Genomic DNA, 15406 nt, shown 5'->3' with positions numbered 1-15406 from the left:
ATTACGCGTAACTTCCATTATTATTATAATTATCATATCATCTAAAGCTCATTTGCCAAATGTCAACATTAGCTCAAATTGACGTCCAATTGTGATTTATCACAGTGGCCAGCGCCTGATGATAGCAATAATAAACTTTAGTGGGTCCTTTTCAAGTGTTTTTGTTACGTTACATATATTATTTATATGTATAAACACATATTATTGGTTAAAATAAAGCACGTTTTCATTCCCATCAATGTCACATGTTGAGTTTACAACATCTGTTACAAACACACAAATGTATGAAAAGAGCAATTAAGTGTCAGTTTCCAGGGGCAAAGTTTGTGGCGAATGCCCAAGCATTATTGCTAACAGGGTCAGCCAAGTGATCAGCCAAGTTCTCTATAGGACCCTTTCCAGTGACAATGGCCTGAACGAAGAAACCAAACATAGAGAACATAGCCAATCTTCCATTCTTGAGTTCCTTCACCTTCAGCTCAGAAAAAGCCTCTGGGTCCTCAGCAAGCCCCAATGGGTCAAAACTCCCACCAGGGTATAGTGGATCTGTCACCTCACCAAGTGGCCCACCTCCAATTCTGTACCCCTCTACAGCTCCCATTAAGATCACTTGAGTGGCCCAAATGGCTAAAATGCTCTGAGCATGGACCAAGTTTGGGTTTCCCAAGTAGTCCAGCCCACCATCGCTGAATATTTGAGACCCGGCCTTGAACCATACGGCCTCACCGAACTTGACCCCATTGCGGGCCAAGAGTTCGGGGAAGACACAGCCCAGAGCGCCGAGCATGGCCCATCGCGAGTGGATGACCTCCAGCTCTCGGTTCTTGGCGAAGGTCTCGGGATCAGCCGAAAGCCCAGCTGTGTCCCAACCGTAATCGCCGGGAAACTCTCCGGTGAGGTAGGATGGGGCCTCACCTGAGAATGGGCCCAAGTACTTGGCACGGTCTGGGCCGTACCATTGGCTTGAAGATGAAACTTTCTTGGGTTTAGCTGCAGCTTTTCTCATGGTGATTCGGCCCTCGCCCATGACATCAGATGGTGCAGGAGCAAGCCTCACAGCTTGGCCTGCAAAAGATGGAGAGGAGAGTGCCATTGTTGAAGAAGCCATTATGATTTACAAGCAATGAAAGAGAAGAGAAGTTTCAAACTTTGTTCTCCTTGGGGTGATTAGCAATATCTTTGGTATAGTATATATATAGCTTGTTGGGTGAGGAGTCATTTTATCTTTGAATATCTTTATCTCTATTCTCATTCGTATTAATCGATTTGTTTGATTATCTTTTCATTTTTTTTATTAGATTTGTCTTTGTTCAATTCCCCTGATTGTTACTCTCTACTCTCTGCTATCCACCAGTCTATTTGACAAAAGTTTAGAGGTTTAAGAGTAGCCAATATAATTTATCCACTTGTCTTTAGGAGATTTCTTATGAGTTGATGATGTAGGATAAGGAAAGAGATATCTGTTGGATTCTCTAGAGTTTTGCTATTTGTTGTTGTCCAACACTACATAAGGTGACACTGTGTGATTAGTTAGCGATATCTGATAATACTTATTAAATTCAAATAAGTGAAATATGATATTAGATTGCAACAATAATGATGTTTCACCTACTTGTGTGATTAATAATCCTTAGCAATTCTCGATTATTTAAGATACCATTTTTGTTTTGTATTTTTCTTTTTTATTGGTTATTTGTTCTACACCACACAACACCAATACACCATGAAATTATTTACAGGACAATATGAACCAACTAAATTTTAAATTTTGAATTTCATCAGTTTAAGGACGTTGTTACTATGTTTAGTAGGTAATTGGCTGAAATCATCATGACTCAAAAAAAGAAAAATTAGACCAAATATATTTATCAAAAATTGTTTTCATAATAGAAACCAATTAGCAGGACGTTATTTTCTCTGTTCTTACTATACCATTTTAAAAAAGAAAAACACCGTTTATGTCAAAGCAACATCGTTATAATTTGATTTTTTTTGGTGGTTTACGTATGGGTAAATGGTTTGTATTGACATTCTAGGAAATATTATATATATAATATTTTTTGAGAAAAATCAAGAAAATGTTTTTATTGCGGAAATTTAAGGCTAGTTTAACATTGTCATTTGGATACTCAAACCATAGTTGGGCAAATTGAGAATGGCACAAGCATGTATCAAGTTCGAAAAAATGACACTAACATCATCTCCAAAGTAAAATGTAAAGTTTGTGTCGAATTTGACACAAAAAACGACTCAATACCATATTTAGCTCAATATTTGAAATTGTGTTCCAATGTACAAGATGCAAATTAACTAAAAAAAATAAACAACTCATTTAATAATTATTGATAATATACAAAAATTAATATATTTTTATTTTATATTGTAAAAAAATGAATATGCTTAGTCATTAATTGTTAATTAATAAATTTGTGACAATATGGTAGATAAAAAAAAAGACAATTATTATTTGAGAAGTTTACATAAATATGGGAAAAATAAACATAGTTTCTATATTTATGGGAAAATAATAATAATGCAAAATATGGTAAGTTTTGAAAGAAAAAAAGTTTAAAATATGGTAATTTCATAGAATATAAAAAATAGATTACCATAATTATAAATACACAAAATTCTCTCTTACTTTCTCCTTTCTCTCCCTCACGATATCTGTCTCTCTCTTTTCTCCTTTCTTCCTCTCTTCTCCTCTATTTGGTTCTCTCATCTCAGCCCTCCATTGGCGATGCTACCTCCGCCCCCGACGACGACGACGACACACCTCTGCCCCCACTCCTGACGGCAACGTACCTTCCCCCCTCTGGTTATTCTTCTTCTTGTTTCTTCTTCCTCTTCTTCTTCTTCTCTAGTTTTTGTTGGGGGAGAGTGAGATAACACCACCATAAAAAATAGAATCTACACAAAATTTGAATTGACAGAGACTTAAAAAAGATTAAGAAAGAAAATGCAAACCCAAGTAGAACAATGGTGTTCTTCAAGTTTTGATGAAGCTTCAAACCCTAGGCAAATTCACCACTTTGAACAATCCTTTGAGCAAATCAAACACAAACCAAGGCTTATACACGTTGTAGAACGCTGTCCTAATACTCTATTTCCCAGCCACCATTGATACTTGATGCCTTCTCTGAAGGAAATGAGGATTGATATTGAACAAGCCTTCAACTCTCTAAGTTAAACATTTTCTTGGAGAGTTCTTGAAGGAAACTAGAGATTCTTGGAGCTAGAGAGAGAGAGGGTAGAAAGAGATTGGAGAGAGTGCTCAAGTTTCTCAAATCACTGTTTTTGACCCATATATAAAGTAGGCACCAACATTAGGTCTAACCAATAGGATTAGACCTGCAAAACACATAATTTAGAGCATTTCTGTAAATCCACGTCGTCGCCTGCTAGGGTTTCTGGAAACCCTAGCTTTCAGGCGATGTGTCGCCTCCTGGGTGGTGACATATCGCCACCCCTTTGACTTTGGACACTTCCAAAGGTCCAAAAAAAATGCTCCAAATGCCACCAAACTTTTTGGGAACCCTTAGATACTTTTATATATTACTTTGGATCCAAATTTGCATTTTATAAGTACCTACAATTTGAAACTCAAATTCACATCTTCACTATGTGAATTATATTAAGTGTTTATACATTGCTTGTATTTTAACACTTTATCATTTGTATTTAAACAATCATAACCGTTTTGTTTCTATTCTCTTTGTTATTCTTTTTTTTTTTTCACATTTGGTTTTGCCATTTCAAATATGATTTTGCACTTCATATTTAATTTTTTTCCTTCTAAACGTTACTGTAACCGGTTATAGTCACGATCTGTTTTGATTTATGGGTTTTTTTTTTCTTCATATCTGTTTAAGTAACCAGGTACAATGACGTCTGATTTTTTTTTTATTCATATCTGATTTCTTTTTTAGATCTAGTTGTAACCGGTTATAATAACAATTAATTTAGATTTGTTTGTTTATATATGATTTTGTTTTCACACTTGACTAAGTAACTAGGTATCATGACGGTTGGTTTTTTTTTTTTTATATCTGAATCTGTAATCAGTTATGATTATGATAAGTTTAGCTTTTTTGTTTGTGATCCTATTTGTTTCCACGTCTGGAAAAGTAACAAGTTACCATTGCAATTGGTTTTTCTTTTTCATATATATATTTTATTTTTCAGATCTAGCTGTAACCAGTTACCTTTACGATTAATTTAGTTTATTTTTTTCATATAAGTTTTTTCTTCTTCAAATCTCACTAAGTAACCAGTTACAATTTAATTGATATTTTGATAATGTTACATTACTAAAAAAATCAAAATTATTTTTATAGCTGTAACTAGTTACTACAACAACACTTAAAAAATAAAACTAATTTTTGTTGTTATAACCAGTTACCACACATCACTAAAAAAATTGACAATGGTACAAGATTACTATCACAAAAAAAAATCAAAATTGTTTTGGTGGTAACCAGTTACTGTGGATAAAATGTTGATTGAAGAAGATAAAAAATGGAAGAAAAGAAGAAGAAATGAGAATAAAAAAGTATAGTGATGAAGGTCTCAGATTTTTTTCTACAAATAATTATGTAAATTTTTTTTTTTATAAAATATGAATGATAAAAAATAATATAAATAGATTATAACTATAAAAATAATCTCAAAACATATAAAAATTTACTACTAAAAATGTATAAATGATAAAATATGGTATACAAATATATAGGAAAAAAACTCTCATAAAAATGTATACAAAAAAAAAATATGCCACAAAAAAACTCAAGGAAAAAAAACTGCCATATTTTTTAAAGTTTAAGAATAAATCCCATATTTGGTGTAATTTCATTTGAGGAAATTACATGAAATATGAGGTTTTTTTTGTAAAACTTTGATAAATATGACTTTTTTTCCCTTAAGTTTTGTATGGCATAATTTATTTATTTACATTTTTATGAGATTTTCCCCCATATTTTGTAATTTTATCAAAATATACCATATACTTAATATAAAATTTCAATATTGATTTTTTTAATTACTTTTAGGGATATTTTTATTACTATATTCTTTTTAATTATATTTAGGTTAATTGCCAAATTTGACCCATACTATATTTTGTGAAAAATTTGATACAACTTTTACCATGTGCCAAATTTGACACACCTTTTGCAATGTCCCAAAATACCTAATGAGTTTTAATGGCCAGATTAGTAGGCTGGGAGGGCCATAATTGATTTATTATGCCATTAAATGATTATATGCATGTTTATGTGAATTATATTATTATATAATGATAAATGCATGCATGTGGGTCCACATTTCATTATAAGGAAATTTTGGTAATTTGGCCCGTTGATGGCATAATTGTATATTTTCATGCATGTTGGTGAATTATTGATGAGGCCACATTATAATGTGGATTTGTTCGAGCTATTCGGCATGAGACGATCTTTTAATGCAAGTTAGCAGTTTGGTCATAACTGGGTTGATTTCGGGGCTCGGGGTGAGTCTCAGGTTAATTTGATGATTAGTACATTACTGGGAATTAAAGGGTAATGAGATATGATTTATTAGTATTTGAGAATATTGGGAATAACGGGAATTGGAGGGCGTTAATTATAATTAACAAGATAGGCGGGAAATGATAGTGTTGACGCAGTTTTTCGCCAACAGTGAATTATGAAATTAGTTGGGATAAATTAGTGCTTAATGATAAACCGCAATAAGAAAATGATACTCAAGAGCACCAGAAAAGAACTGGTGCTCTTGAGCCAAACCAACTAATTCATTTAATTAGTGTACCAAACATTAGGAAACTTACCATGATTCGGTTTAACTCGTCTTTTTTATGTGGTCTTCATTTATGGTGGTTTAACGGATCCATGGTCTTCATTTAACTCGTATTTTTTATGTGGTTCGGGGGTTAAAATCCATCTAGTCTACGATTACTGTTTTTCTCTCTAAATTTTGACAGAGTTTTTGCATTAAAAAAATCATCATTTTTCCTATCCAAGACCTTAGTATTTATAGAGAAAATCCTTAGATAGGCCCTGGGGTCATCACGTGACTTAACCCCCAGTGTTACCTGTACCACACTAATTATAAATATTACAATTTATCCTAAGGTATGGTCTGATCATTAGGTAAAACTGATCTTGGATCCTCAGGGATAATCGGACATGCCATGCCTGGCCATGCACGATTATATTACGTGTCCAGGTTTTCAGGGATCCGTGGACATGTCATGTCTGACCATGCACGTCTTTATAACGTATCCGGGTTTCTAAGGATCCAAGGATACTTCAGGTCTCTAGCGTACCCCGAGCTGAATGCATCGTGCGCTCGTATCACGGATGCTATGCCTTATAAACATTACAAGCTCGTGCTTATTGCTTTGCATTCCCCAGCTCGTGTTATCGACCTGGGGAGTCGTGCTACCTTTGTGGATAAAATACAGACCTATGGATCATCTATTACAGTCCTTTACTCGCTAGCTGTACACGAGCTGAATAAAAGACTCGTACTGAATTTTAGGATGCACATTTTCCCCCAAGTCCCTGCTCGTGTTTTATGACGTCACCTTCTGACTTACACGGTGGGGACTTTTAAACTTCCATCGCGATTATCCAGGCTTGCCCACTACTTGAGAATTGGACACGTGGAACACTACGTGATAACTCTACAAAATAGAGTTATTTTACCATATTTTATATGCTAATTGTTGCTTAGTTCTTGAGTTTTTAATTAACTTATTAAGTTTTTATGTAATTTTTAATTTATTAGTCTTATTGTAGTTTTCTTGTTTTTTTATATGTTTTTATAGATATTTTATTATAATATGTTGTAATTTAATTATTTAAAATTTGTGTTGTTAGATTATAAGTTTAAAAAAAATGTCATTTTATTGATCTTAATTGCCAAAGTAGATTAAATTTCAATTAGTATTTTGAAGGCCACTAGCCCAAGCCCAACCTTGGGCCCGCTCCAGCCAGGCCCATCCAGTAGCCTCCACGCTTGGGTCCTCTTCAGCACAGCCTCCTGGTGCACTTCTTCCTTCATCATCTGCCTTTCTCTTATTTCCTTCAGCACACACCACCAACGAAATGTCATTTTATTGATCTTAATTGCCAAAGTAGATTAAATTTCAATTAGTATTTTCATGGATTTAATTTGAGTTATTTTACAATTGAAAATATTTGATTCTAATTTAATATTTACTTATTTTGTAGATAAATTGTTGCATTTTAATGCTATTGAACAGAGAAGAAAAAATGTTAGTTTTGAAAGAAAAGAAAGAAAAAGTGATGTTTTTGAAGGCCACCAGCCCAAGCCCAACCTTGGGCCCACTCCAGCCAGGCCCATCCAGTAGCCTCCACGCCTGGGTCCTCTTCAGCACAGCCTCCTGGTGCACTCCTTCCTTCATCATCTGCCTTTCTCTTATTTCCTTCAGCACACACCACCAACGATGCTAGCTGTCCCCAAATGCACGCCAGCTGTCCCCAAATGCACGCCAGCCACTTCTCCTCAGCCTTCACATGCGCCAGTGCACAATGCACTTCCGAGCCGTACGGGCCCAAGCAGCTTCACGCCATTCTTCAAGCTGCCAACCTCCAGGAGCCCAATTGGGCCTCCAAACCACATGTCCCGCCTGGCCATTTCCTCAGCTGCCAGCCTCTCGACCCATCCCACAAGCCCACGCGTGCCAGCCGCCTGCCACCAGCAGCCTAATGCTGTATTTTGTCATTTTTGAGCCTAAAATTGCCTAAGTGTACCATTTGTCCCCTATGCTCAAAATGCCACTTTTTACCCATTTTCTATACACTTTTTATCCCAAAATCATCATCACTCCTACAATTTACCCCTATTTACCATATTATTATTATTAATTTAATCAATTTACTTAATTTAAATTGATTATTTTAATAATCTCATTTTGGCTATAAATAAGGGTTTTGAAGACCATTTTAGGGTGCTTAATTTTTGGTTACTATCTTCCTTTCTCCCATTTTCTCTCTACCATCCTCTCTTCCATTTTGGGGTTTTCAAGAGCATTTTGCAAGTATGTATGTCATTTATTTTGTAATTTCTACTCTAGTTATGTGCTTCTAATATTTTTCATAAGATTATTAAGATCATGATGAAGCAACTTGTAACTAGGTAATATTTATGTTGTATGTTGATTTCCCTTGTAATGAAACAAGTTTATGGATTTTTCTTCTTCATATATTTCTTTCATCTTAAATATCTTGTATTTTAGATTGTTAGAACATATTTACACTTTGTTCTTCATTAGTGCATAAACATAATATTCTTTGTGTAAGATGTGTCATTAAATTGTACACATCCATGCTTAGAACAAAAATATTATGTTTTGCCTTATAAATAATGTTCATTGATTTATTTGTTATTTCATTAGATTGATTTACACTAAATGCTTTGAAATTATAATTTTGAAAAGTGAAGAAAAATCCTATCTTTTTATAAGAAATTTGTGCTTAAAATTATAAATCTTTTTGGAAAATGATAGTTTGAATTATTTTAACTATCACTAAAACTTGGGAATCAATATACTAATAAATATTATTAAACTTACATTTTGTGGATTCTAGTATCTTAATAATCTTTTCTTTTAACACTTATTTTCAAATCATTATTGCTTTATTTTTATTCTCTTAAATAGTTTTATTTTTCAATCTTTTATTTTATGTTCATAGTATTAAAACTCATCAATCTTTGGAGCTAGGTTAGAATTTATTACTTTTGATTTAAAATAGTTTTCTCTTTTCGATTTTAGACAACTCCTTTGGGTTCGACATCCTTGCTTACACGATCACTATTCTATATGAACGATTCGTGCGCTTGCGATTTATAAATTTTTAAACATACCCGTTTTGGGTCCATCACTACGATTGGCGTCTGTTCGGGTTTCGAGGACTGCAATAATGGTTTGGCCAACTTTTTGCCGCCGTTTTGCCTTTCGAAACACTACCCTCGAATCTTGAACTAGCCGGATCGGATGGTTCACGTTGTTTTATGCCATTTACGTATAAAAAGGGACAGGCCAATTCCACAGTTTACCACATTTCATTCAAAAAATTTATTCATCTTCTATCTTCTGTGTTTTCAAATCTCCTCCCTTCTCAGAGAAAAGAAAAACCTCAAAGCCCTTTGTTCCAAAATCTTTCGGAGACCCAGCCGTTCACCTGCTCAGGAGTGAGTCTTCCAATCCTTACAAAATACACCTCCTTTATTGACGATCATACTGTAAGTCTTATCACTTCTCATGGGCTCTTTCTTTATAGATTTCTGCATTTTATTTACCATGCTCTTTCATGCTTCGTTGTAGTCAATATTAGGGTGTCTTCTTGATTTTTGGCACATAGGTTTCAACTTTAGGTTTATACAGAAGGTTTGAAACCTTTCCTAAAATGATGGTATTCACGCATAGGAGTAGATTTGGGTAACCTTTGGAAACTTTAGAAAATACCCATTCGGTATATAGAAGATAAAAGGTTAGGGTTCAAAAATCATATTGCTTAGGGAACACGACTTCCTGGGTGGTTTTTCTCTAAATTTCCCCCCAAGGACAATACTGGCCGGATTTTCTGACACACGGATCCCTGAATGCCAGGGGTCTGTTGGAAAACCTAGGTGCGTAGCGTAGGTAGCGCGTGGCATCACGCAACGGGCTGAGATTAACTCAGCTCGGGCTTCAAAAGCATCATTTCCCTTCGTGCTTCCTTGCCTTTACCTTTATAAAATATTAGGTCGCCTACTAAGTGACTCGTCGTTCTTGTTCACTAGGCGATCTAATTGCACCCAAGAAGAGCGTACCCAAAAAAAGTGCAGCCGACTCCTTGTCTCGACAAACCAACAAGGGAAAAGAGATTGCCTTCGAATCCCCTATTCTTCACGATAGGCCCCGAGCTGGTTTTTCCCTTCTGGAAGATCGTGCGGATGTCGGGAGCTCCTGGTTGTGTCATTTCTTCGCCTAAAAAGAATGAGAAGGAAGTTAATATACATGGATAGTCAGACATTTACAAAAAAAAATGTGTACACATATGAAGTATGAAAAAAAGTCCTACCTTCCGAGCTAGGGGAAGAGTTTATTATCACGACCTCCGGCCTCAAGACCACTTGGGGGGATGTGGAACCTAAGTCTACAATCTCCTGAATCAGGGGAGGTTCAGCCTCAGATTCTACCTCGGGGTTGGACTCCTCTACGTACTGCCTAAGTCCAGGGGCAAGGGTACCCAGGAGTAGAGAGGGCCACGACCTGAGATTGGTCCCATACTCTTCAAAAAAGACCGACCTAAAGGATAGGGTATTATCTACGACAACGGTGCCTCTAGGGTAGCCCATGTCATGGCGTAACACTAAATGGTCCACGCACTGGAGCAGGGATATATTACGGTCTGGATCGTTATGGTGGCGATGGATGAGCTGGTTTGGATTAAACCTAACTAACCTAAGGTCAGCGACAACCCTATCTAAATCCCTATAGGGGTATGGGTTACCTTGGCCGGAGGGGCCGGCTGTTGCCCCCGATGAAGCTCGCTCTAACTCAGGGTCTTGAGCAGCCTTGGGAGCCTGCCTCTTCCGCACGAGAGGTACCTTGTCTGCTTCTTTCTCCTCGCCTTCAGCGACCTTGACATCCCTTTCATGGGTAGGCGGGAGCTCGCGGACCACCGGGAGGTTGGCCTGTTTTCTTCTCAAAGCCAGAGTCTGGCCTTCACCGATTAACTTACACGCCAGCATCATGTCGTCAGTCATGAGCTGGCGGTGATCCTTTTCACTAGGAAGAAGCCTAGATAGCGTATCATATTGACCCATGAGGGTGGTAGATTTGTCCGTCCTTGTGAATATGGCTGCACAAAAATACTACTCAATTAGTATATACACGAGAAATAGATCCAGATACAAAGAGAATGATTTCTCGAGGTAAGAAAGGAAAAAAGACTTACGAGGATGGTTGAAGTATCAATGTTCGCAGTTGCGGAACCCATTCGACATAAAGAATTGATATTTATAATCGGTGGGATGGCTGGTGTAATGCCCGAAATCCCTAATGTGGTTTAATGGTTGGATTAGTAGACCGGGAGGGCCATAATTGTTTTATTACGCCATTAAATGATTATATGCATGTTTATGTGAATTATATTATAATATGATGTTAAATGCATGCATGTGGGTCCACATTTCATTACAGGGGTATTTTGGTAGTTTGACCCGTTGAAGGCATATTTTTATATTTTGGTGCATGCTTGTGATTAATTGTTGAGGCCACATCATAATGTGGATTTGTTCGAGCCATTTGGCATGAGACAATCTTTGAGTAACAAGTTAGCGGTTTGGTCATAACAGGTTTAAGTTCGGGGCTCGAGGTGAGTCTCGGGGTGATTTGATGACTAAAGCATTACCGGGAATAAAAGGGTAATGAGATATGATTTTAATGGTATTTGAGGATATCGGGAATTGGAGGACGTTAATTATGATTAAAGAGATAGGTGGATATGGATGGTTTTGCCCATGGGAGTCTTTAGAAACTTTTATTTGACCTAGGGGCATTTTAGTCTTTTCACCCCTAGGATTGATATAAGCCATTGAAGGCTGTGGAACTTGCAAGAAACAAAGCCTAGAAAACCTTCTCCCATGCATCCTTTCTCCTTCATTCTTCTTTGGAGTTTTTGATCCCAATTTGAAGAACTAAGCAAAGGAATCAAAGTTTGGAGATTAGGACTTTAGTTCAACCATTGAAGAGGACTTAAATTCAAGCATAAGGTAAGGTTCTAGTTCCATTTTATAGTGTTTTGCCCTGTTTTTGTGCTGGTTTTAAAGTTTGGAGTTTTGATAATTGAATGGGGAATTTGAGGAAGTTTTGATGTAACGACCCAACTATTCTAGACCTTGGACCATTAAAAACTACTACTATACACAGACACTAATCTGAAGAAAACGTACACACCCAATCTTGAAAATAGAGTGAAATCAATCAACTGGCATACCTTTGTTATAACCATAACTTTATTTAAAAACTGTAAAGTAAATGTTAAATACATGAAAATTCATTTAGGATATGGGATCCCATTGTTTTGAAAATGTTAAAGTAGAACATAACTTAAGTCTTAAATAAAAGGGTTACAATATTAAGTGCGGAAATACATAGAAATCATAATTAAAAGACTTAAACAACTTCATCCTCGAATCGTTCGCGCAGTCCACCGATTCCATTCTCCCTCAATACACATTCCCAAGGTGCCAAGAACCTTCCTGCCGCCATAACTATTTTCCTGCACATATTAAACATAAAGGAATGAGCCTAATGCCCAGCAAGGAAAATCTACTACAAGCATGAAACATAATCATACACATAAACTATGAACATATATCATATACTATAACACATATATCATAATTCTAATCCATGTACATGGTAACTATTGGGGTTTGCTAACTAAGCAACTATAAGCCTCAAACTATAATGAGGTTTGCTAGTTAAGCAACTATAAGTCCCAAAAACATAAAAACGTTGGGGTTTGCTATATAACAACTAGAAGCCCAAAACATAAAAGTGTTAGGGTTTGCTATATAACAACTATAAGCCCCAAACATGCATATATCATAACACATAAAATCATACTATAACACTTGTATAAAATATAACATATATCACATAAGAACTATCCTATTTTCCTTACCAAAATACCGGGATGATGAGAACAAGGTCAGGATTTTGGAACACTCCTAAAAACCATTAATAGAGAGGTGAGTATTCTAAAAGAAAAGAGATGAAAAGAATGAACTAAACCATCGAGAAAATACTTACCAACGAGAACCTGAAGTTCAAAGAACTTAGATGCCCAACCAGAAATAAAGAATACTGAGTTAGGAGTTGAGTAGAGAAAAACTATAAGAACTTAATGAAACAATACAGAAAGGAACTAAGAATAGGGATACCTTTGAAATTGCTATACCCGAACTACACCTCGAAACCGAAATACAATATAAACCTTACTGCCCAAGTGCTTGATAAGCTTAAGATGATAAAGCTTATAACCCCAACCCAAGTGTTTAACACTCTAAAGTAATCCTAACAACTTGTAGGCTCTGAACTCAGCTTGATGAATGAAGAAATGGCTGGGTACTAGGTCCTATTTATAGAGTTCAAGAATGAAAAGATCTTCATTTAGCTTGAATGAAATAATGGATTTTTAATTGAAAAACATTTGAATAATCGTTCAGCAGAGGCTGAAGACTCAGCCAAAAAGATTCTGGACTTATCAAGAGGTTAAAGATTAAAATGAGCTCGGTTTCAAAATTATTTAAAAATCATGCACTGCAGCCGATATATCGCCTGGACTGATATTCCCGAGGCTCGTCGAAGTTGTCGTGAGAAGTTACGTGTTTTTTGTATCCCCGTGTGGCGATATATCGCCCCTAGAGCTGCGATATATCGGCATACGCTGAAATATTATACACGTAATTACACTTTTTTAGCCTAATTTGAATTGAGTAAACAACCTTGACTAAGTCCTTTAACGATTTCAAATTTGCTGGCAGACTCTAGGATTTTCAAATATTACTCTTACTATACTATTCCTCAAAAATACTTAATTTCTCATTAAACATACATATGACAAGTGTTATTATTTTATTGGGTCTATCTAAACCTTATAGTATAATAAATATAATTTCCATAATCAATCATATTAATCAATCCTTAGGTTATAATTAATATTCTTAAACTATAGGTTTGTTTACCAAAAAATGGCTATTGATGACGTGGCAAAGATTTCTCGCACGTGGATTGACACGTGGCGGAATTGAAGGACAAAGGTGCTGTTCGGCTATCGGCCAGAAGCACACCTCATCGTCAGAGTTAAATTTTGATATGACCAGGCTGATCGTGAAGCCTGATTTATTTCCTTCTTAAGTTGTAATTTAATATTAACTGCATTTGAATATTTCTTCATAATTATCCTTGATACGCGATTATTAAGGAAAGATAGGACACGTTAGCATGTGTAACCCTCCTTGAGCCTATAAATATGCATGAAATAACTCAAGGAAGGGACTTTTCGATTCATTAGCTTTTTTGCTTAATATTGAGAGAGAAAGAGCTATAGTGATTGTTAATCGTTCTATTGCAATCCTTCCAAGGTTTGTGAAACTCAAAGAACCCTAGTTCTTTGATCACGACTTTGAAGTTCAATAATAATAATACACTAAGTGGACGTAGGTTGTTACCAATCATTGGGGCCGAACCACTATAATTACTTGGTGTTTTTTCCCTTTCCATTATATTATCTTTTCAAGTGTCGTTCCATATTTTGTCGATATTTGACTCCGTGTCGTTGGCCAATTTGAGGGTCAAAATTCTGGTGCTTTCATTGAGAGATTGTGAAAGAATCTAATGGCGAAAATATCCAAGAGGACTGGACAGGCCGCTGGCGCTGCATCATCCTAGCCTCCTCCCCCAAATGTGGTTGAGGACGAACCACATTTGGAGTTTGATGAGGAGGAGTTAGATTTTGAAACACTTAAGGCAACACTGGGGGTGTTGCAGGATGAGCTGGCCAATCTGAGGGCCAATCAAGAAAATGCTGCAGAGATAATGGTGTCGCAGCAAAGAGAAATAGAACGCCAGTGTCAGGAGCTGAGCGAGTGGCAGGCTGAGATGGATCGTCAGCAGAGGGATGCTGTAGAGTCCAAGAACTTTACTTAGCTAATTGCTTAGTAGTATTATAGTATGTTTAGTATTATCTTTGTTACTGTGGATTTTTGGTTCAGACTGGGAATTATTTGGACACTCATAGTAGTACTTATAGAATTTCTAAGTTTAACCTATAGTTTAAGAATATTAAGTATAACCTAAGGTTTGATTATATGACTGATATTAAGGATAATATTTGTTATATTATAAGGTTTAGATATCAACCAATAGGATTTTAAGCACATGTTATGAATGGGTAATTAAGGATTAAGTATTTTAAGGATTTAATTTAATAAGGAGTAAAGTTTGAATGTCATAGGGTCAGTCGGCAGCTTTGAATATGTTGAGGGCTTAGTCAAGGCTGTTTACTCCATTCAAACTTAGCTAAAAATGTGTAATTTTGTGTTTAAATATTCAGCGTATGCCGATATATCGCAGCTATAGGGGGCGATATGTCGCAGCACGTAGATATGGAAAACACGAATCGATGCACGGTCGCCTTGGGAACAGTGGTCCAGGCGATATATCGCCTACAGGGGGCGATATATCGCCTCCTCCAGCATAAATTCAAACATTTTTGAATTCTTTTCCTTTCAGCCATTCAAACTTCTTCGTTAGTCCAGCATCTTTTGAACGAGTCTTCAGCCTCTGCTGAACGATTATTCAACTGATTTTCACCTAAAAAGCCAT

General features: G+C 36.1%; 1 protein-coding gene across 1 annotated transcript; it reads right to left on the bottom strand.

Moving 5' to 3' along the window:
* Nucleotides 1-201: 201 nt before the first annotated feature.
* On the bottom strand, nucleotides 202-1182 carry LOC133817286 (chlorophyll a-b binding protein of LHCII type 1-like). Its single transcript, XM_062249758.1, has one exon. The coding sequence runs from the start codon at nucleotides 1106-1108 to the stop codon at nucleotides 305-307; it is 804 nt and encodes a 267-aa protein (XP_062105742.1). The 5' UTR covers nucleotides 1109-1182; the 3' UTR covers nucleotides 202-304.
* Nucleotides 1183-15406: the final 14224 nt, after the last annotated feature.

This window comes from Humulus lupulus, chromosome 2 (genome assembly GCF_963169125.1).
Source record: "Humulus lupulus chromosome 2, drHumLupu1.1, whole genome shotgun sequence".
NCBI classification, from domain to species: domain Eukaryota; kingdom Viridiplantae; phylum Streptophyta; class Magnoliopsida; order Rosales; family Cannabaceae; genus Humulus; species Humulus lupulus.
The sequence above is the reverse complement of the archived record's forward strand: the minus strand, read 5'-3'. Positions and strand labels throughout refer to the sequence as shown.